Genomic DNA, 20,525 nt, shown 5'->3' on the forward strand with positions numbered 1-20,525 from the left:
ATACTTTTAGTCCATGAAACAGTGCAGCATCAAAATGCCAGCATTTCACAATCTCACTATTAAAACATCCTACCGATCCACACTCCAGTCCAAATGGAGGTGCTAATCTAACCATAAAGATGTTTATCAGCTGTCACTGAATGCCACAAGAGGAATCAAAACTTTCTCTCAGAGTGTTTGATCAAATTTTATTTATCTCATAAAATAGCATCCAAGAAAGTTTGTTTTCTGGAGAGGATTAGCTCACTCACCCTCATTTCGTAACAGTTGCCAATAAGTCAACTTTTCAGTCAAAACTGTGATTTCCTATGTAATCTATTCTGGTTTAATAACTTTTAGTTTGTTTTACTATGTATATCAGGTATGATTCTTGTTGCAGATTTTCAATTGCACCAATTTGTGTACAAATGCACTTATTGGAAAATAACAAAGTTTGGTGAAAGTTTGTATTGCAAAGTAATAATTTAGTCGCTGATAACATTTCTAAGAAGCAAAGGAAAACATTGACCTCAAGAAAAAAAACAAAAAACCCAAATCGTTCTCTATCTCTTATTGTTTCTAAATGTAGCATATTTGATGAAGTTGATGTACTTGCATGATTCTTGTAAATTTTAGATTTTATCTACATGGTTAAATGTCATTTTGGATAGCGTCAGGTGTCAGGAAAATAAATGTAATGTAATGAAAAAGATTATGTTGGGAAGAGAGCAGAGATTTGGCGGGGAGAATGTCGTCATATAAATTTTACAACTGGGTCAACTACACTTCATGAAAATCATGAGCAAATATCCAGATGGTTTATGTGTGGCAGATGGAGGCAGATGGTGTCCTTTTATATTTAATACATTGTTTTCATTTAAAAACGATAACCAACATGTCAAATCAAATTTAAGTTATAAATTAGAAACGGCTCGCAGTATGTCTTATTGCCTGTAGGGGGCAGCAGCGCGCTCTCTGTCGGATACGTTTAGAAGAAGAAGAAGAATGTGACGTCACACGGAGATCTCACGATGGCGGTTGATTTGACTCCTCGGTTCAGAAGGTTGAACAGCCAAACAAGAAGTTTTCGTGAAAATATACAACATGGTAAGATCTGAGTATTAATGGTAAATAAGTTTCAAGTTAGCTAATCTTCCCTTTATATAAATACAGCCACACAGACAAAGCAAACTGTGTTAAAAGGCTTAGACACTGGAGTCAAGCATTGACATATCACTCGTGTTGTTAGCCGTTGATTATACGTCATTTGTTTAAAATGTTTTATAGACCAGAGTTTGAGGGACACTGACACCCAGGGTCCGCATATGGTTTCCAGAAGTGGTGGAGGAAGGATTCAGAATCTTTACTTAAGGAAAAGTAGCAATACCACACGGTAAAAACACTATTAGCAGTGAAAGTCCTGCATTAAAAATGTTTAAAAAGAACGTTAAGTGGGGAAAAGGTGCGTAACCTTAAGAACATTATATCATGGGATTGTTGCATCAGTATGTAAGCAGCATTTTACTTTTGTATTTGGTCGATGTGGAGCTAATTTGAACTACATTAGCTAACTTCTGTAGCAGTGGGTAGTTTAATCAGTAACAATGCATCAGCTTTTATAGGCTCATCATATGTTTTGGGTATAAAATCCTAATTTGTAATTTAACTACTAACTGTAGCTGTCAGATAAATCTTGTGGAGTTAAAAAAAGTACAAAATTGCTCTCAGAAATGTAGTGGAGTAGAAGTTAAAAGTAGCATAAAATGGGAATACTCAAGTAAAGTACAAGTACCTCAACTTTGCACTTAATTACAGTACTTGAGTAAATCTAAGTACTGGTTTCCAGTGAAATTATCAATATGCCAGTGTCAACTGTAATGTTATTGTTACAGCTCTTGTCCACCTTGATTTTTGACATGCAGTATTTGTGCTTTATGTTCACCCTTAATTTGAGACACAACATGTTTATTAGTAAATTGTATAAATACGTTGGTAGGGCTTATCCAACCAATTTGAAAACCAATTGGACATATATGAAGTCCATCATAACATTTTAGCTCTGGGTTTCAACCTATTTTGACCCCTTTTCCTCTAACCCTGTGTCTTCCAATAGGTTTCTCGGGGCCCTTCGGTGCTACCCAGCTGTGGCACAACATCATCCAGGCCCTGCAAACCCAGGTGGAGGTGCGCCGCTGTAGAAGGCATCTACGTGTTCATGCTGAATGTTTTACGGGCTCAGACGCTGTGGATGCCGTCCTCAGTTATTTGATGCAGAATGTGGTGTTTTGCACAAGTGAAGTGTCTCGCCTCAAAGCTGCTCGACTCTGCCAGGCTCTGATGGAGGCCAAGGTGTTCGAATCAGTGGGTACGAAGCTGTTTCGCAGAGACAAGGAAGTGACCTTTGAGGACAGCAGCTGCAGCCTTTACCGTTTTCTGGAATATAAAGGGTTACCCAATTCTGCCATGAAGGATTGCAATAGTGACTCAGAAAACATGCAACCAGAGGAACAGGAACTAAAGAGGAAGAAGAGCTCCAGGTTGGTTTTACTTAAAGGGACACACCCCAAAATCAAACATACATATTTTTCCTCTTACCTGTAGTGTTATTTATCCATCTAGATTGTTTTGGTGTGAGGTGCCGAGTTTTGGAGATATCGGCCGTAGAGATGTCTGCGTTTTTTGAATATAATGCGACTGTATGGCACTCGGCTTGTGGTGCTCTACACATACCTGAGTGTTTATTAATTACCATAATGCTTCCTGTTTCTGGAGGCTGAAGGAACTGAGGACGATCTCTAATCCCCTTGCTGTTGGACCATCAGACAGGAGGGTTGAGAGGCTGCTGAGGACCATCAACCTGCGACCAACCTTGTCTCCAGCTCTGAACACAACCCCCATTACATATGCCTTTCTGTCCAAAGCTGGTAAGACTGAGCTAATCTGTCAGTATTTGCCAGTATGGTGGTGTTCCCCTATACAAGGGAACGACAGTCCATAACAGTTTATGGTGTACAGATATTTTACACTCTCAAATATTTTTTCCTCTTTAATCCCTCCTTAGTGGTGGATGAGGTTTGGAAGCAGCAGACGCTGCTGCAGCTGCTGCAAATAGTGGAGCTGCCCATGCTGGACTGCATCTTGACCTCTCCTGCCAGGGTTCAGCTCCAGGCCTGCAGAGCTCCTCTGGCCACCCAGGACCTGGTTATCTCTAACACATGCCTAGAGAGAGAGTTGCCCGACACCCTTAATCTGCCCCAGTCAGTTCTCTAATTAGTACTTTCAAGCTTTTTTGCCCAGTGGACATAAAACTAGAATTATGTAAACTGATCCTGTTCCTGCATTTTCAAAACTTACAAAGAAAATTACTTGTGATTTGATAACAACAAATGTTTGTCCATGTATTCCACCTCTACTACAGTGACAGTAAAAAACATTATGTTCTGTTTTATCACCCTTTGTTTACAGGTTGGATGGGTGGCTGTCGGCAGCGGCAGACTGCTTGGAGCTCTTTCCCGACCAGCTGATCGTGGTTGCAGGGGAACAGCTCAGTCAACAAGGTTGTGATGCCTTTTCAGAAGGTGATCCGGCAGAGCAGATGGCAAGCCAAAAGAGACTGCTCTTTGATGCCATTGCCAAGTACTACAATGGACAGGAAAAAGCTCCACTTCTCTCAGGACGCCACCTGGACATACATGCTGCAATTCTGAATTTGCTGGGTGAGACCTGATGAGGTTTACAGTTGTTTTATGGTTCATGTTTGTGTCATCTTGAAAATTGTGGAGAGAGATTTGAAAACCCATTCTGGAACACTTGACATCGGATGACAAGTGTGTGTACATATAAAGCAATACGTGGCAGTGCCTCTGTGATTTGTAATACATTTTCTGGCACAGTTTTGTTCCTGTCATGAAGGTCAGTACTTTAGTTTCTCCATGAAGATCTTCATCCTTTTCTGCCTCCTGACTTGACCACATCTTGTTTCTATCCAGATGGAGGGAAGTTGCAGGATGCCATCAAAGCATCTCAGTTGTGTTTTCGACTGTTGGAGACAAGCGTGAGAGATGAACTCAGGAGACTACTGGCCTTTATGGCCGCAGCAGCTCACCCAGATGCTTGCCGTCTTCAGAAACAGGTAGTTTGCCTCCTTCTCCAAACCACTCTGTCAGCTCTAGCATTTTTATACACACTTGTAATGTATCATATTGAGAAATACAATTTATTGATAATAATGGAAGTAAAATGTTGTTTTTAATGTAGTATGTGTCTACTGACAGGCAGAGTCCAACAGACCAAAACACCATTTGAAACCAGCTTGGGTATTCATAGCCCATGTTATACATTGTTCAACTACTTTTTTACATTCAAGTGTAGCTCTATTTTGTAGTATTACATACAAGGTTGAATCAGTAGTCAGTGTTTTTGAATCTATCGTTGACTTTCTGGTGTGTTTCCTTTCAGATTGATAACAGGACCTTGGTCTGCCGCACTTTTCAGAGAGCAGTTGTCCAGAATCTTGAACTGACTCGATCCCAAAGCGAAACCCTGGTGGTGTTTCTCATGGACAATTGCACTGAGCTCTTCAAGGTACACTTTAATGTTTTATTTTAGGTATCACTAACGCTATTTTAAAGACAGCGGAAACGTTTCTCATCACCTAAACTTCTTAATAGAACATTTCATTGAATCAAGTTTTATTAAGCTGCTATTATAAGCTGCCCATTATTGCATTTATAAAGCTCCACTTTGTGTTCAGTTCATTGTATCTTACTCATAGATCTACTGTAGACCTACAGACACCTGTTAGTGGTCAAATTAATTAATATAAGTTTGGATTCAACACTTTTTTGTAATTCCTTTTTACTCTGTCTTCCTGTAATGAATGCAGACTCCTACATGCCTTATTGAAGCTGTGAGGAGAACACTGAGGACGATGCAGCAGGGAAAAGATCCTGACTCAATTGCCAGTAAGTCAAATACAACTACAACTAAATATGCACACTCTGGCTGACATTACACATTACACCATCACATGAAATAACACCCAGAAGTTATACAAATACAGAAACTTCAACAAACTTCACATAGAAACATGACAATGGCAATTTACAGCTTTTATTTTCTACAGAATTTGACAACAACCAACAATTCGGTCCCAAAAATCTCCACCAAGGCTGCTTTATAAATGACCACATGGTGGCACTGTTGCTCCAGAGCTACACCAAATATTAATCACTTGTCCCTTGTCCACTGTGCATTAATTCTCCAGTCAAAAACTAATATCCTCTTCCCCACTGTGTGTTGCAGCGTTCACCTTCTGCCAGCAGGTGACGCCACAGGAGTATGAGGACCAGCGAGAGGCTACCACCCTGAAGAGCCTCAAACAGCTTCTTCGTGACATTTCCTCCAGCAAAACCATATCTGCCAGGGAGAGGAGGAGGCTGCTCAAAGAGTTTGAAAAACATCACCCTGTGGTCTTCATCCAGCATTTGTCCAGCACCTTCTGAAACATACAAGTAAAAGGGTATTGGTTTGACCTTCTAGGTGCACTTCACAAAGCCAGTTTGTGGTGGTACGGCGCTTACACTGAAGTATAATAATTTAATGCACATCATGAGTCTAATGAAACATACTGTCTTTATAATTTTGCAAACTTTAAAAACTGACATACTGTCACACTTCTGATCCCACCTAATGTTTAGTTGTAGAGAGGGATTGACACTTTATAGTAGGTGACTATCAGTACAGATACTCCTATAATTAATACAAATGGTGCTGCTACAGCATAATAGCATGACTGTGGCATACCCAAATTCCTTTAAGTCACAAGAGGCCTACAATAGTTGAGGTTTTATTTGTAGTCATGCTGTTTAGTCTAGTTTATCAGGTGCCTAAACGGTGGTAGTCATTTTTTAATTGTACAGTGACATATTTTATGTTGTATAGATGGAATAATGTTCAAAGAGGGTATTTGCTTTTGTGCACTCAATTCTTCTGGCATTACCATAGAATACATTATATATAAAGTATAAAAACTTAAAAGGGAATACTGAAAAAACACTTGAGTTTTATTAGCCTGCTGTTTTGAGGCTGCAGGTAGTGAACAGCTTGTGGACTAATTGATGTACTTCTTGCAGGTGTGGATACTGTATTTGGATAAAGCTAATGTGTAATGATTGGGGCTTTGGAAATGGAACTGTGGTTTGCAAAAGTAATGCTGTGCACTTTGATGAGGCATTATTATTTCTACATATCAAATGAAAAATAACAATACTATAGCAGCCATTTTGTTTCTTGTTTTGTTTTTTCAGTTTTACTGTAGCATGCTGTAGTGTGGTTTAGGAAAAACACTGTTATACACAACACTAATATAGCTGAATAAGGTTACAGTTTGTAACTAATATTTGTTATAGATCTTTCTGTGAAGATTTTAAAATGAAAACTAATATGAAATTAAAGCAGAAAGGGTACAATAATGTGTTAGGCTAACCATAGCTCTAGTTAATATGTTTTAATTTTTCGTGCCAGTATCTTGGTCAAATGTCTTTTTATTATAACTTTTTAGGATTTTACTTGAAAGGTGGACATTGTGCCTTTTTGATGGAAGATAATAAATAATAACTTGATATTTTTCTAGGCTACTAATTTAATCTTTGGTTAAGCATAATGTCTCAGTTAGATTTTATTCTTTTAATTCATGAAGCCATGGTCAGACAAAAGTAATTTACAGTCAAATCTCATTTCAGTCAGCATCTTTTGTTCTTTACATACACTGAAATCATGTTACAATGCACTTTATGATGCTGAAACATGCCTTATTTTCTGTTGGAATAACGAATCTAATAAAAGTTTAATTGATGTTCTCTAAAAATAGTCTTTGCTGTAATCTTTTTAGTGCATGTGTACTAGTGGAGTCCATGGACCTTCAGTGGTCCTTGATGTGGTTGTAAGGGGTCCCCTAACATGAGACACAGTTAAAATGAGATATTTCTTCCAGACACTAGAGGTTACCTTAAAGACTAACAAAAAATTACAGTGATTTATTTTTCCACATCCCTCCCCATATTACACCGAATTATGTTACCCATCAGATTCTGTTACTTGATTTGGAATTTCAGCTATATTGCCACTGCAAATGTCTTTTTGTTTTTTTTTGTCATACTCAAAAGAAAAAAATGGAAGTGTTATAGTGACAGAACCCAACACTACAGTTTCTGTTATCACAGGTATCAAAATTTGTGAAACTATCAGATTGGATTCCAAAATTTGGTTAGTAGCCATCAAAATGTTTGACCATATCAAAATATTGTGTAGGAACCATTTTTATGGCCCAGCTCCCAAGTTACAGTATGTGATAATGTATTAAAGCCCATTGTAACACAGTTGCGAATCTAGTCTGGGTTACAGAAGCTTGTGATTAGCATAATTTAGTATACTATTTGTTATTTGTACCCAAATCTGTGCTCTGTCTGTTATGGTGTCCCATTTGCCCTGAGTTTATGTCCCTTGCCTTTACTATTATAATTTATAAGATATGCAACACTCACTGAAAGGGAATCCACAGTATTTGTGTTAACTATGAATCAAGAGATGTACAGTTTATTTGTACAGAGAGTGACTGCAAAAAAGTCAGATGACGTTGATGCACCTGACTCCATTAACAAACCCGGAAGTAAGGTTGTTCGTTCACTAGCGTACTAAGCAAGCCACCTCATTTCGTATGCTACTGGAAGACATGGGGGCTGTGTTTGACAGCCATAACTGACAGCGGCACAGCTGAGAGTCTACTAATAAGAAGAAATAAAACTGAGAGCTCTTTTCATATCAAGGTAAGTAGCTGGAGGGTTTCAGATTGACAGTTTTGGATTCAAACAAACGGTCTTTGACTGCAATAACAGTAACGTCACTGCCTGCTTGCGCATTGTTGGCTAGTTAGCTTGGGTAGGTAGCCACCGTGATCTGTTTGTGTAAAAAAGTCTTTCGCGGTAGCCAACATATTGCAACGATGATGTCAGCCTTGTAGAGCTACATAGGGAGATGAGGGGTTAATAGAAGGTATGGGAAGATAGCTGTTAACTGCAGCAATGATAGCGTCACAGTGCTGTGATAGTTTTGATGTGTGCTTACAGGCTAAACAAGACGATTAACTTAGCTAACTAACATCAAGCTTTTTCCCAATCAGACATGACAGTCACTCAAAATATAACATATAAATGCTTCAACCCAACGCTAAATTGTTTTTTTTTAAACTCACACGTATATCTTATCAAATCATAACCATGTTAGCAAGCTGGTGTTAATAAACTGCTTGCTGTCTTTATGGCTAACTAGCTAGCTAACGATTGGTGCTAGGAAGGCTCTGTGCAGGTGGGTTTGGTGAGGTGACTGTCCAAAACGCTGCCCTCAGTTTACCTCTGTTTGTCTGGCCACTAGCTAGCTAATAACTAATGTTGACAGATGTCAGGTCGTGTAAAGTAAATTGACTGCCATCAAACGATAACAATAACGGTGGCCATGGATTTGCGTGTGGTATATATTGATTCATTTGGCATGAATTTTTGGCTTAGCGTTAGACCTTCTATCCATCACGAAGTAAATAACAGTTATGCCGCATTATTGACATTTGAGTGCAGCGGATTCCCTTAATGTTGAGTACATCCTGCAATATTTCTTAGCACAGTTCCACTTCTTCAAATGAAGCTATATTGTTTTGGTTAGGCTGAAGTAGATCTGGCTGTTGTAGAAAATGAGGGAATGAAGAGGACTGAGAAAGACTGACACAAACTGACAAAGCTGACAGCATCAGATTGAGCGATGCTTTTTGATAGATGTCACATTTCTGTGCACCCTCATTTTGTCTATTTGCATATTGTTACAGCAGTTGGCATTGGCTAAGCCTAAATAAGTGACTGTGCTTGAGGGAGTTGCTGTGTAACACTCTTAGATTTTGATTAGAGTTCACTGTGCTTTGATCCCTTTAATATGGATACTTGACATTTTTTGATGTGGGAATCTGTAAGGAATTAATTATGCAAACTGTACCATGTGTATCTCAATTTATAGACACAATCTTATTCAGCCTTGTTGCAGTGCAGTGAAATAAACATCAAAGTACTAGAAGCCCATTTAAGACTGATAAAAACCCAGAAGAAACTGTTCACATAGAAATAATTTGGCTATATTGCCATCAGCCATGTTCTTTTGTCTGACTTCCTGTTGCCTAACATGCTGTCAAGTCACTCTGAAGTATTTGAAAGAGAGCCTTAATGTGGTGTGGTTGAGTTTTATATTTCGGGGGACAGCTTGGACTGTGCTTATTCTCCTCAGCCAGCACAGGCAGGACACTGGGCACTTTGATGTGCAAATTTTCAAGCAGCTGCATTAGAGTACATGTCTAATGGATTGTTGAAGGCTAGGCTACCTCTTTCAGTGATTGCAAGGACTATTGTTGTTTTGACATTCGACTGACCTCTTAGTTACAAACTGTACTTTCCTTTAACTGCTTATCTGTCCTGGGTGGTCTGTCATCCACTTCTCTCACTTCAGCTGCCAGGTCAGGCCTGAACATGGAGTCTATGCTCAACAAGCTAAAAAGCACCGTCACCAAGGTGACAGCGGATGTCACCAGCGCTGTCATGGGCAACCCGGTGACACGGGAGTTCGAGGTTGGACGACATATTGCCAGCGGGGGTCCTGGCATGTGCTGGAGGATCTACAATGGTACCAAGAAGTCCACCAAACAGGTGTGTGTGTGTGTGTGTGTGTGTGTGTGTGTGTGTGTGTGTGTGTGTGTGTGTGTGTTAATATCCTTCTCCTTAGCAGACCAGCTCCAATTCATAAAAGTTGAGATTTAAACGGATAGACAACTTGACTATGCTTGTGCTGTTGTTGAAGTTAACTGAGGACTTTCCACACCAGGAGTAGCTGTTGAACAATAGCGCTGTCAAAATTGGGCAAAAATGACGTTGATTATTCGTTCTAAAAAAACCCACATTTGAATATCTATTTTTGTGCACTGTGTCCATAAGATGGCAAACCAATACAACGAGAGACATAAGTTGTTGTAGGTATATTTGTTTCAATGTCCACCAAACATGTTAAAAGATCGAAGTTACATACCTACTGGGTAACTACCGGGTCGCCCCCTTGAGCTAGTTCTAAGCTGCTTAGATTGCGCATACAAATATACATGTCTAAACTTTTATTAATATGGACATGCTACACATTGTTAGATTGGTTAGATTCTCTGCAATTCAATCAGTCAGTTCATTTTACAGAAACCATGAGCACCAAAATATAATTCATTTATTCGCTTGTTTCAGCTTGACCTACATTTCATTATCAGTCAATTAAAGTGACATTGTGTGAATCCTGTCTGTCATGCAGTGCATTCAGTGCAACACGAGAAGTCGCGAGCAGACAGCCACGGTGCTGTTTTTTTTTCACAAACGAATGTCTGATTTTTAAAATTTTTTTTTTTAACAATTCGATTATATAATCGAATTTAGAATATTTGCTGACAGCCCTATTGGACAATAAAGCTAATTTCAGTTGTTGCTAATTGTTGTTTGTCTTTGACCCTCCAGGAAGTGGCAGTGTTTGTGTTTGATAAGAAGATGATTGATAAGTATCAGAAATTTGAAAAAGACCAAATCATTGATTCTCTGAAAAGAGGGGTGCAACAGCTGACCAGACTGCGTCACCCCCGTCTCCTGACTGTGCAGCATCCTCTGGAAGAGTCACGGTGATTAACACACACACACACACACACACACACACACACACACATATATATATATATATATATATATATATATATATAATATCAAGGACAAATTGAATAAGTCACAACTCAAAGAGGGGCTTGACATTCGAGGTGAAAATTGCATAACAAATCTATTTGTCTGCCTCTGTGTGTGCATACGTGAGCAGAAGCTTGTCATGATCAAAAGACTCTGTAGACAAGTCCCAGAATAATTTTTTCGCCCCTGAGGGCAAAATGAGGTTATGGTTGTCTTGTGCTTACTTTCTTTTTACCACTCGTCTTTCTTTAACTTTCACCCAGGGCAGCTCTAAATTCAAAATACTTCTCTGTCTCTGTTTTTGCCTTTTCTCATGTTGTTAAGTGTCTCTGTCTGTTCAAGAATAACTCAACATTTAAAAAGCAGTTGTTTCAAATGATACTGATGTTATTTGTGTATGTGGCCCTCAGAGACTGCTTGGCGTTCTGTACAGAGCCGGTGTTTGCCAGTCTGTCCAATGTCCTGGGCCAGTGGGAAAACCTGCCCAGCCCAATGCCCAACGACATCAAGGAGTACAAACTTTATGACGTGGAGACCAAATATGGCTTGCTACAGGTGAGAGTGCAGACAGGTTAGCTTGCTTGATGTAGGGCTGCAACAAAGGATTGTTTTTGTTATCGATTAGTAGCCAATTATTTTCTATTTTGGTCTATAAAATGTCAGATTTTTTTATAAATGTTTAGAAAAATGCCCATCACAATTTATCAGAGTACAGGCTGATTTTGCCTGACCAAAACCAAAAAAGATTCAGTTTATTATCATAGGACACTAAGAAGACCAGCAAATATTCACATTTTAGAAGCTGGAACCAGTGAATTTTAGGCATTCTGGCTCTAAAAGTTTCTAAAACAATCATCAAAATATTATCTAAATTGTTGCAGATTAAATTTCTGTCGATCAACTAATTGATTGAATTTCAGTTCTAAGTTGATGTGTCAGAAACTTTAAGATGCCTTTTAGCAAAGGACCATCTTTTACTCAATGAAAGTTAGACAGAAAGATACTTTATTTCTGCAAAACACTGTTTTTCACACAACATACATTTCAGACACAGTAGAACCCATACGTTTAATGAAACAGTTTTGAATGAGAACTTGTCTGTTTGTTATTATGAGCGCACTAAATCTTAGTTGTCTAGCAGGTTTCAGTAATATGTCATCTACATCTGGAAGTCCGCATATATGCATTCATATTGTAAGCTGTTTCTTCTCATAGCTAGTTGAACCAGCTCAATTCCATGCCTCACCCTTCAGTGTTATGCTGTTGCTGCAACATGCTGCAGTGTCAATTAACTTGATATCAGGCCTCATCATTTTTTTTCTCACATTCACCCACATAAGTCTTTATTTCTGTTATCTTGCCTTTTCCACAGTTTATATAAGTTACTGAAAGGAGATAATTTATGTCTGATAGGACTAGAAAATGCCTGCAAAGTCTACCATAGCAACTGTGTCCTAATCTTGTAGTCATTACAGAAACATTTTCATACACTTCCATACCAAAGATGCGAAGTGTCAGATCCAAATTAAATCCAGGGCATAATGTGTCATATATTGTGTGTTGACCCATTCACACTGACTTATCTGTGAGTCAAACTGTTTGCAGCTAATTTCTGTCTTGCTCTATTTTCTCCTGACATTTTAATGTTTCTATCTCTTCAGATCTCGGAGGGTTTGTCCTTTCTCCACAGTGGGGTGAAAATGGTCCATGGCAACTTGTGTCTTGAGAACATCATCCTCAACAAGAGTGGAGCCTGGAAGATCATGGGCTTTGACTTCAGCATCTCCTCTACCAACCCCTCAGATGCTGAGGTGTGTTGGAATACTTTTGTTCCTTTAGTACAGTCTGTCAGGCAGGGCTTACTCCTTCAAGATGCTCTACCAAAATAATGTCTAGCAGCATTGTTACATCTTTATATTCTCATGTCCCTTTATCCTCTTCAGCCTAAGTACACATGTAAAGAGTGGGAGCCCAACCTCCCTCCACTCTGCCTCCCCAACCCTGAGTACCTGGCCCCTGAGTACATCCTGTCCGTCAGCTGTGACTCCGCCTCTGACATGTACTCGCTGGGGGTGGTCATGCATGCCGTCTTCAATGAGGGCAAGCCTGTTTTCCAAGTCAACAAGCATGACATTTTTAAGAGCTTCAGCAGGCAACTAGACCAGGTGAGTGGAGGTGTGCCAAATGTGGGAGCATGACGAATGACTGGATAGACTCAAAGGATCATAAATCATTCATAAAATTATAACAATTGTACTTTGTAAGTACTTTTAAAATGTCGTTTGAACTTGGGATGGACATTTGTTCTTCTTGAGAAAATACTTACATGCTGCCACAATACAGGGCCATGCAACATGTGGAAATTATTTTCTTTCCACACATGCTTATTTTTTTTCTTTTGCTCATCTCTCTGGCAGCTGCTGTTGTCTGCTCAGATTTTTGTCATTGTCCAGCTCATAGTGCAGGCAGATGTCCTGTCCCGATTTGATTTGAGTGTTAAAACGGAAACATGTTTGAAATAATCCTGATGATTGCGACTTGATACACTCCAGGATCAGCTGCTCCAAGCTAATGTGGACTTGATGTACTAAAAATTGTGTGCTGTAACTTGAGAGTGTGTTACTATTACCAATCAAACACTGATTTTATTCTCCTCTTTTCTGCTTGGTTCCATTCTTTCTGTGTTTTTCAATTGTAGCTGAGTAGCATGAGTCCAGCACTGTTGAACAAGATCCCAGAGGAGGTGCGGGAGCATGTCAAGATGCTGCTCAGCATCACACCCAATGTCCGACCGGATGCAGACCAGATGACCAAGGTTTGCATTGTTACAACATGCATGAAAATACAAAGAATATCATATTTTCATAGCATGTGCTTATGTTGCTAATGTCTGATGACTTTTCTTTGTGTTTTTGTGTAAAATTCAGATTCCATTTTTTGACGACGTGGGTGCTGTGACCCTGCAGTACTTTGACTCCCTCTTCCAGAGGGACAACCTACAGAAGTCCCAGTTCTACAAAGGCCTCCCCAAAGTCCTGCCCAAACTACCCAAGGTAATTGCTTGTAAATTTTGTATAGGAAATGTGGTGTACATCAGGTACGAAGTATGGATATTTTCTAGATTTGATTACTGTGCGGTAACAGCAAGTTTAGGTCCACTTGACAGTCCTCCTTTTTCAGTAACTGAGTTCTCATGTTACTGTCAAAAAGTGCTCCCATATGCTCTCTGTTTAGTTGTGTATAAACTCTCACACACAAACAGACAAGCTACTATGAGAAAAGTTCTGACACTGTTTCTTGGAAATATATATTTTTTTCAATTGGTTTCTGTCATTTTTGTTTCTGTTTTGTATTCCTTTTTCTCTGTACTTTATTATATTCTAGTTTGTTAAAAGCGCTCTCTAATAAACTCATCACAAACATACAGTATTACAGTTTGAAGTCATACTCTTTCAAGGCTTCCGGGACCCTTTCTGTTTTTCTTCCTCTCAGAGAGTGGTGGTGTATCGAATCTTGCCAGCATTGACCTCTGAGTTTGTCAACCCGGACATGGTTCCCTTCGTGCTGCCCAACGTGCTGCTGATCGCTGAGGAATGCACCAAGGAAGAGTATATTCGCCTCATCTTGCCTGACCTCACGCCTGTTTTCAAGCAGCAAGAGCCTGTTCAGGTAGACCCACACAGAAAAGCAGAACTCTGCAGTATGCTTATGCAAATGTCTGAAATAAAGTTGGTTGTTCAAGTGTTCAACATTAATGTTATAGCGGGTACCCTGGTAGGTCACCTGGTAGAGCATGTGAGTCCTTACTGCGGCGGTCCGGGTTTGATTCCAACCCGGGGCCCTTTACTGCATGTCATCCTCTCTCTCCTGCCTTTCCTGTCTCTATCCACAGCTGTCACTGTCCAATAAAGGCAAAATGCCAAAAATAAAAATCTTAAAAAAAACTCCCCAAAACATTACTATTATAGTCTAAGCATGTGTTGGCAAGCTAGCAATACGCTCAAGTAATGACATGTACTCAGGTAATGTGCTCTGCCTTTTTTTACAAACACTCAGAAGTGTGTAATTTTCCTCTTTAAACCTTTGCATAATGTTTTCTCCCTTTTTGGCGTTTGTGTGTTTGAGACTTGAAAGTGAGATTAATCAGTTAAATATAACCGACTAAAGAGCATGCTCTTGTCTTTTTCTGTATTTTTCTTTCCATGCGTCTTCAGGCTAGTAATATGGTGAGTGGTCTCTGCTGTGAATATGCTCCAGTCACATCAGCTAGTTTGTGCGTTGTGTTGTCTGCAGTACTAAAAGTTAAACTAAAGCCACTGAAAGCACTGTCTCTGTTAACTTCCACTTATCACCTTACTCATCTGTAGAAAATAGTGCATAATAATTCTCTTGCTTTTGACTCTTTGTTTTCCTAACTGGGTCCCTGTGCTGTGCAGATTCTGCTGATATTCCTGCAGAAGATGGACCTGCTGCTGACCAAGACACCAGCAGAGGACATTAAGAACAGCGTGCTGCCTATGGTCTACAGAGCTCTGGAAGCCCCTTCTGTACAGATCCAGGTACAGTGGGGGAAATGGGACTGCGTAGTATTCGCTCTTGAGATTAATTTAACTCAGCTGTAAACCTGTAAACCAGAAAAATGACCACCAGATTAATTAAATCGTGGCAAATTGTCTAGCAACTGTTGTCATCATCAAATAGGTCATGACTGAAAAAGCTACTGACACCACCTGGTTAAAGTAAAAACTTACAAAATAGTTGTCAATTTTTACTTAATTGGTGTATACTTTATGCATCCCACTTGGAAACCTTGGACAATTATTTTTCCCACCTGCTGTACTCCTTGTTCTCTTTTCAGTGCTACCTTGAGAGCACATTAAAAATGAATGCACTTGGCAGCATGAAAATGTCAGATTTCATAACGTCTTATCTGTGGCCGAGCAGGAGCTGTGCCTGAACATCATTCCGACGTTTGCCAACCTGATTGACTACCCGTCCATGAAGAACTCCCTCATCCCTCGAATCAAGTCAGCCTGTCTACAGACCTCCTCACTTGCTGTGAGTCTCCATCAGTCATTTTCTGCTCTCAGCCTGCCTATGCATAAATAATTTTTTTCTGTAGCTATGCCTTTTAGGTGTCTCTACTTTTGCCCTTCTCTAACACTGTTATACTCTTCACTTTCACCACTGTCTACTACCGAAATGTCTGAATATGTCTTTCAAAATGTGAAACTGTATATGTATTTTGACTTTGTCTATGTGTGTATCTTCTTTTGTTACTGTGTAGGTACGAGTGAACTCTCTGGTATGTCTGGGGAAGATTTTGGAATATCTGGACAAGTGGTTTGTCATTGATGAGATCCTGCCCTTCCTACAACAGATCCCATCCAGAGAACCAGCAGTACTCATGGGCATTCTAGGTAAAGAAACTGGACACACTCCTCTCCACTTCCTACTCATGTGATTGAAACAGTTGAGCAACCTCTTGGTTTGCTTAATTATGGGTTATTTGACTGTCCTACTCACTTTAGGAATCTACAAGTGCACCTTCACCCACAAGAAGTTGGGCATCCCCAAAGAGAACCTTGCCACCAAGAGCCTGCCCCACCTTGTCTCTCTTAGTATAGACAGCAACCTGAACCTTAACCAGGTACTACACACAGATACACAGACAAACACACATACATACCTTTTAAATATCATTTACCTGCAAATCTGTGAAACACACATCTTTATTTTGCGTTTTGTATCATCTGCTTAATTCTATTCAATGTAATTTCTATTTTTTAAATTTAATGTTATCTGATATATTCCATGTTTCAGTTTAACTCGTTCATGGTAGTTATACGAGACATGCTGAGTCGCATGGAGGCTGAACACAAGACCAAGTTGGAGCAGCTGCACGTCATGCAGGAGCAGCACAGGTGTCTGTGTCACAATTTTAAATCACCCTGTACTATAGCCTCCTTTTTATATTCTCTCTGATTAAATATAAAATGGTTATACATATTAATGAGGATTTTATACCCTAGAACATCTAGGGTAATTGGATCTGTCTTAGAAAGCAATTATCAGTTGTTACTGGCTACATGAATATGATAATGGTATGACTAACTAAGCTTGTATAAATGCCTCTATTCAAATTCCTTCCACTTTCTGATTTTGTTTATTGTTATCTTTTCTAACAGGAGTATTAACCCAGGGAACCAGTCAGAGGAGACCAAGAGCCCACCTAGCACTTGCAACCAGGTGAGAGGTTGATTCCATGACAACAATGTAACAGATCAGAGAACATGGGTATACTTCTGTCCAAGAAATATCTTCTTTTGCCTTAAAACCTCCTGAAAAAGACTGGAAATGTTCTGTTTTACCTCGCTGTGCTGCATTGATTCCATTTAGTCTTTTCTTGCTTTCAGATTGATGATATCTTTGGCAGCACAGGAGTTAATGGGAAAGAGAATGGATCTGCAGCAACGGCCCCACAGCCTAATAGAGTATGGAAACAATGTTATACCTCATTTACACAAATCTTCCCCTTTTGTCCATTTAGCAATTAGCAACAATTTGTTCATGTTCTCTCTTCCTTTGCACCTTCCTAGATGTCTCTGACTCTAGAGGAGAAACAGCGATTGGCTAAGGAGCAGGAGCAGGCAGCCAAACTGAGGAACCAGCAGCCATTAGCACCACAGACTATCAAATCAGCCTCCACCACCAACACAAAGGTAATGCCTGACAACGTCTGTGAACACAAACACATGCTCAAACACTTATGGCTTGTGATGATAAGTCTTACCCCATTTTATGTTGCAGACTAAGGATCTGACAAGCAGCCTTCTCAACAACATGACATCTCTAAACAGCCTGTCCTTGGCCAACACAGCACGACCAGCCCCAGTGCAGGGCACCACCATCGCTGCCTTCCCCTCCCCCAGCCCCATGGTGGGCTCCATGGGCGCCCCGGTCTCTAATGGCTTCAACCCACCCATGGGCTTTCAGACAGGTGGTATGGGGATGGGCATGCGCCCCACAGGCCCTGGCCTCTACGGCGGCATGGCCACCACCACCAGCACCCCCAATTTTGGAGCCCTCACACAGAATCAAGGACCCATTGGGCAGACAAATAAAGCCCCCAACATGTCAGCCTTGGACAGTCTTTTTACACCCAGCCAGCCTAAAGTCACCCTCAACCAAATGGGTCCAAAGGCTACACCTGGCACCAACACCCCTTGGCTCAATCAGTTTGGTTCAGCCCAGAACGCACAGACTCAGATGCAGGGTGCGCCAGTAGGTATGGGAGGAGTGCCCAGCGGGTTTGGGATGCAAGCAAACCCTTTTTTCAGCCCACAGAACTTTCCTCAACCTGCTGCTGTTGCTAGCCTGAACCAAAGTGGAATTAAACATAGTGCATCTGTCAACAATGATCTGAAAGACTTATTCGGCTAAACTTAAATTTAAAAAAAGGCTGGGTGCCAGGTTAAGTATGTTCTTTTAATAACTTTGGACAAAAGAGCCAAGACACTGACTGAATGTGAAGATTTGAAATCCTTTCAAGGACATCGCTATCTGTATTTTTAATCGGACCTGGTTTAAATTCTGACTCTCGCTCAAATTAACCTACACCTGAATTCCATTTCTACTTGATCAGAAGGACAAAAGGTTGGGGTGGGAACTACTTCTACTATGCTGTGTTCTTTAAATGCTGGGGCTTTCATACTGTTTTGTACTTACTACATTCTTGGGAGTCCAAATGTCATGGGTTGAGATTAATCCCAACTCAGTTTATTCAGGAAGGTTTTGTGTTCATTTCATGAATGATTGAATGGATGGAGTGGATTTCACTTCCTGAACAAGTGGCAACCGAATCACCCCTTAGAATTGTCGGAAAAAGTGGCTTCGATGCTTCACATCTGCTCAGTTTCAGGCTTCTGTACCTTTATTGCTTCTCCAGACTATTTTAGGATTTGCTGCATGTCTAAAGTGATCAGAGGGTTGGCTTAAAAACAAATACTGCATAGACCAAAATGTCTGAGCCCAGTGGGAGGTAGCTTGAAGTGTAGCACTGACAAGCCTGCAGTCACTGATCTGCATCCAGAAGGCTCCTCCGTGGAGAAAGGGGGTGTAGAAAATTGACAGCCCAGTTGCGGTTTAGATGGGGAAAACCAAGTAGCCCCACTGCAGTCCGTCTCCATGGTAACTGTTTCTCTGCAGCACCAGAAACCTCCATTTTGTGGACACAAGTTGGACTGATGATCCAGCCTGGTCTTCAGTTTTTGGTCCCTTTTGGTCTCATTCTTTTATCATCAGGTTCTAAGGATGCAAATCTTGCTTTTTTTTCTTTACTTAATTTGACATCTAAGCAAACATGTTGAAAAGGGAAGGGTTAATTTTGTCTGGTCAGAGTTTGTTGACGACCATTTAATCTCCTTTGGTAACAAACAACATCGTATCAATTTCTGTAAGTGGTAGTATGAATGACTTATCAGTGTCTGATGATAGTGGAATAGGATGTGTGGAGTAGCTATTACAGCAGTGTCCTTTTACCAAGATGCTAATGCTAAAGGCAATGAACAAGGACCATATGCACTGCTTATGCTATTGTGCCTTACATGGGTACATGTTTAAAACTAGACAGACAGCACTCATCTGTTACTCAAGTATTAATATTTTCCCTTTTAATCAGCTGTCTGGCTTTTGCTTCTCAAATTACTTGCTTTGTTGCATGTTACTGAAATTGACCACATCTAAAGTTTGATTTTAGCATCTTTTGTAATAATGATTCCTAATCATTCCAGTGACCAATGACATTTTATTTCACACATGCAGCTGGATTTGCTCTGATGAGGTTTTTAAGGGGCTCAAAATCCTCCTGTGCACCATTTCTGTTGATCAATTTGTACAATGATGAAGATTTCCACTATATTTTGATTTCAGCACTTTTCAGCTGGACCTCTGCTAATGAAATATTATTTTGAAGTGTAAATATATAGTTATTTAAAAATGGATTGCTCTGTGAGGGCCTTGTCCTTGTGATAATGGTTAAGAGGCCTTAGATGAGTCGTGTGCAATAATCCTTATTGGTTGTTAAGGGTGCATATCGATTGGCTCAAGCAGCCGTTGATGTGTCCATACCTTCATCTCCACTGACCTACAATAACGTCATGGGTCTGTCAGATTTTCTAAACAGCTTAACACATTAATTGTGTACTCATTCTAAATCTTACATTTTTGAAGAGAATTACACAATTTTAGGGTTTTTAGATGCACCTTGGTCACACTGTCTTTCTGCTGACAATGATTGTTGTTAACATGCTGAAGTGTAACGTCTTTTATTAGGTTAACCTGTTTTTGTATAGTAAGGCCACCTATACAAGGTGAGCTCTCTCCAGCTGCATGGCAGTGTTACTTGCTGTTGAATTTGACTCATCAGGTTCTGTTCATTTCCCCATTTTGTCATACAAGACTACAAATGTGTCTGTGATTGGAGCTTTTTCATCTGTAGATCGGCATACAGTATGTGGCAGTTTTCATTTCATCACAAAGTGGATGTGATCTGTGAAGCGTGTGTCACATATCCTTGCAGAACCCCAAAGCAGAAAACTAAAGCTTATTCTTCTACAAGATTGTTTGTATACCACTGCTGTCATATATGTGTAGTGTGGCCCTTGTTCTATGTGTTACGGTGCTGGTCTCTGAGGTGGTTCAATGAAAATCTGTATATATATAAAGGAAAGTACACAATCTAATACA

General features: G+C 40.0%; 2 protein-coding genes across 5 annotated transcripts; both read left to right on the forward strand.

Moving 5' to 3' along the window:
• The first annotated feature begins 930 nt into the window (after positions 1 to 930).
• depdc4 (DEP domain containing 4) lies at positions 931 to 6,847 on the forward strand. 2 transcript variants are annotated; one of them, XM_044186666.1, is made up of 9 exons: positions 931 to 1,086; positions 2,093 to 2,516; positions 2,752 to 2,903; positions 3,041 to 3,236; positions 3,445 to 3,695; positions 3,969 to 4,111; positions 4,438 to 4,563; positions 4,865 to 4,943; positions 5,284 to 6,847. In XM_044186666.1, the coding sequence occupies exons 1-9, from the start codon at positions 1,011 to 1,013 to the stop codon at positions 5,481 to 5,483; spliced, it is 1,647 nt and encodes a 548-aa protein (XP_044042601.1). In that variant the 5' UTR covers positions 931 to 1,010; the 3' UTR covers positions 5,484 to 6,847. The 2 variants fall into 2 exon arrangements, with proteins under 2 accessions (XP_044042601.1, XP_044042602.1); XM_044186667.1 differs by lacking the exon at positions 931 to 1,086 and adding an exon at positions 1,251 to 1,372.
• Positions 6,848 to 7,647: 800 nt separating this feature from the next.
• Positions 7,648 to 20,521, forward strand: scyl2 (SCY1 like pseudokinase 2). 3 transcript variants are annotated; one of them, XM_044186732.1, is made up of 19 exons: positions 7,648 to 7,805; positions 9,523 to 9,719; positions 10,563 to 10,720; positions 11,189 to 11,333; positions 12,440 to 12,589; positions 12,722 to 12,943; positions 13,477 to 13,593; positions 13,706 to 13,831; positions 14,271 to 14,447; positions 14,993 to 15,004; positions 15,215 to 15,337; positions 15,723 to 15,836; positions 16,066 to 16,198; positions 16,310 to 16,428; positions 16,602 to 16,702; positions 16,967 to 17,027; positions 17,195 to 17,272; positions 17,378 to 17,500; positions 17,589 to 20,521. In XM_044186732.1, the coding sequence occupies exons 2-19, from the start codon at positions 9,543 to 9,545 to the stop codon at positions 18,219 to 18,221; spliced, it is 2,769 nt and encodes a 922-aa protein (XP_044042667.1). In that variant the 5' UTR covers positions 7,648 to 7,805; positions 9,523 to 9,542; the 3' UTR covers positions 18,222 to 20,521. The 3 variants fall into 3 exon arrangements, with proteins under 3 accessions (XP_044042667.1, XP_044042669.1, XP_044042668.1); XM_044186733.1 differs by lacking the exon at positions 7,648 to 7,805 and adding an exon at positions 7,830 to 7,917; XM_044186734.1 differs by lacking the exon at positions 14,993 to 15,004.
• Positions 20,522 to 20,525: the final 4 nt, after the last annotated feature.

This window comes from Siniperca chuatsi, linkage group LG23 (assembly GCF_020085105.1).
Source record: "Siniperca chuatsi isolate FFG_IHB_CAS linkage group LG23, ASM2008510v1, whole genome shotgun sequence".
In the NCBI taxonomy this organism is placed as follows: domain Eukaryota; kingdom Metazoa; phylum Chordata; class Actinopteri; order Centrarchiformes; family Sinipercidae; genus Siniperca; species Siniperca chuatsi.

Bases quoted from the DNA above. Each gene is read 5' to 3' on its own strand.
- depdc4 (XM_044186666.1), top strand. From the start codon at position 1,011: ATGGCGGTTGATTTGACTCCTCGGTTCAGAAGGTTGAACAGCCAAACA. The intron at 1,087-2,092 runs GTAAGATCTGAG...GTCTTCCAATAG, and splicing joins TCGTGAAAATATACAACATG to GTTTCTCGGGGCCCTTCGGT. The intron at 2,904-3,040 runs GTAAGACTGAGC...ATCCCTCCTTAG, and splicing joins TGCCTTTCTGTCCAAAGCTG to TGGTGGATGAGGTTTGGAAG.
- scyl2 (XM_044186732.1), top strand. From the start codon at position 9,543: ATGGAGTCTATGCTCAACAAGCTAAAAAGCACCGTCACCAAGGTGACA. The intron at 13,594-13,705 runs GTTTGCATTGTT...TGTAAAATTCAG, and splicing joins ATGCAGACCAGATGACCAAG to ATTCCATTTTTTGACGACGT. The intron at 17,028-17,194 runs GTGAGAGGTTGA...TCTTGCTTTCAG, and splicing joins CACCTAGCACTTGCAACCAG to ATTGATGATATCTTTGGCAG.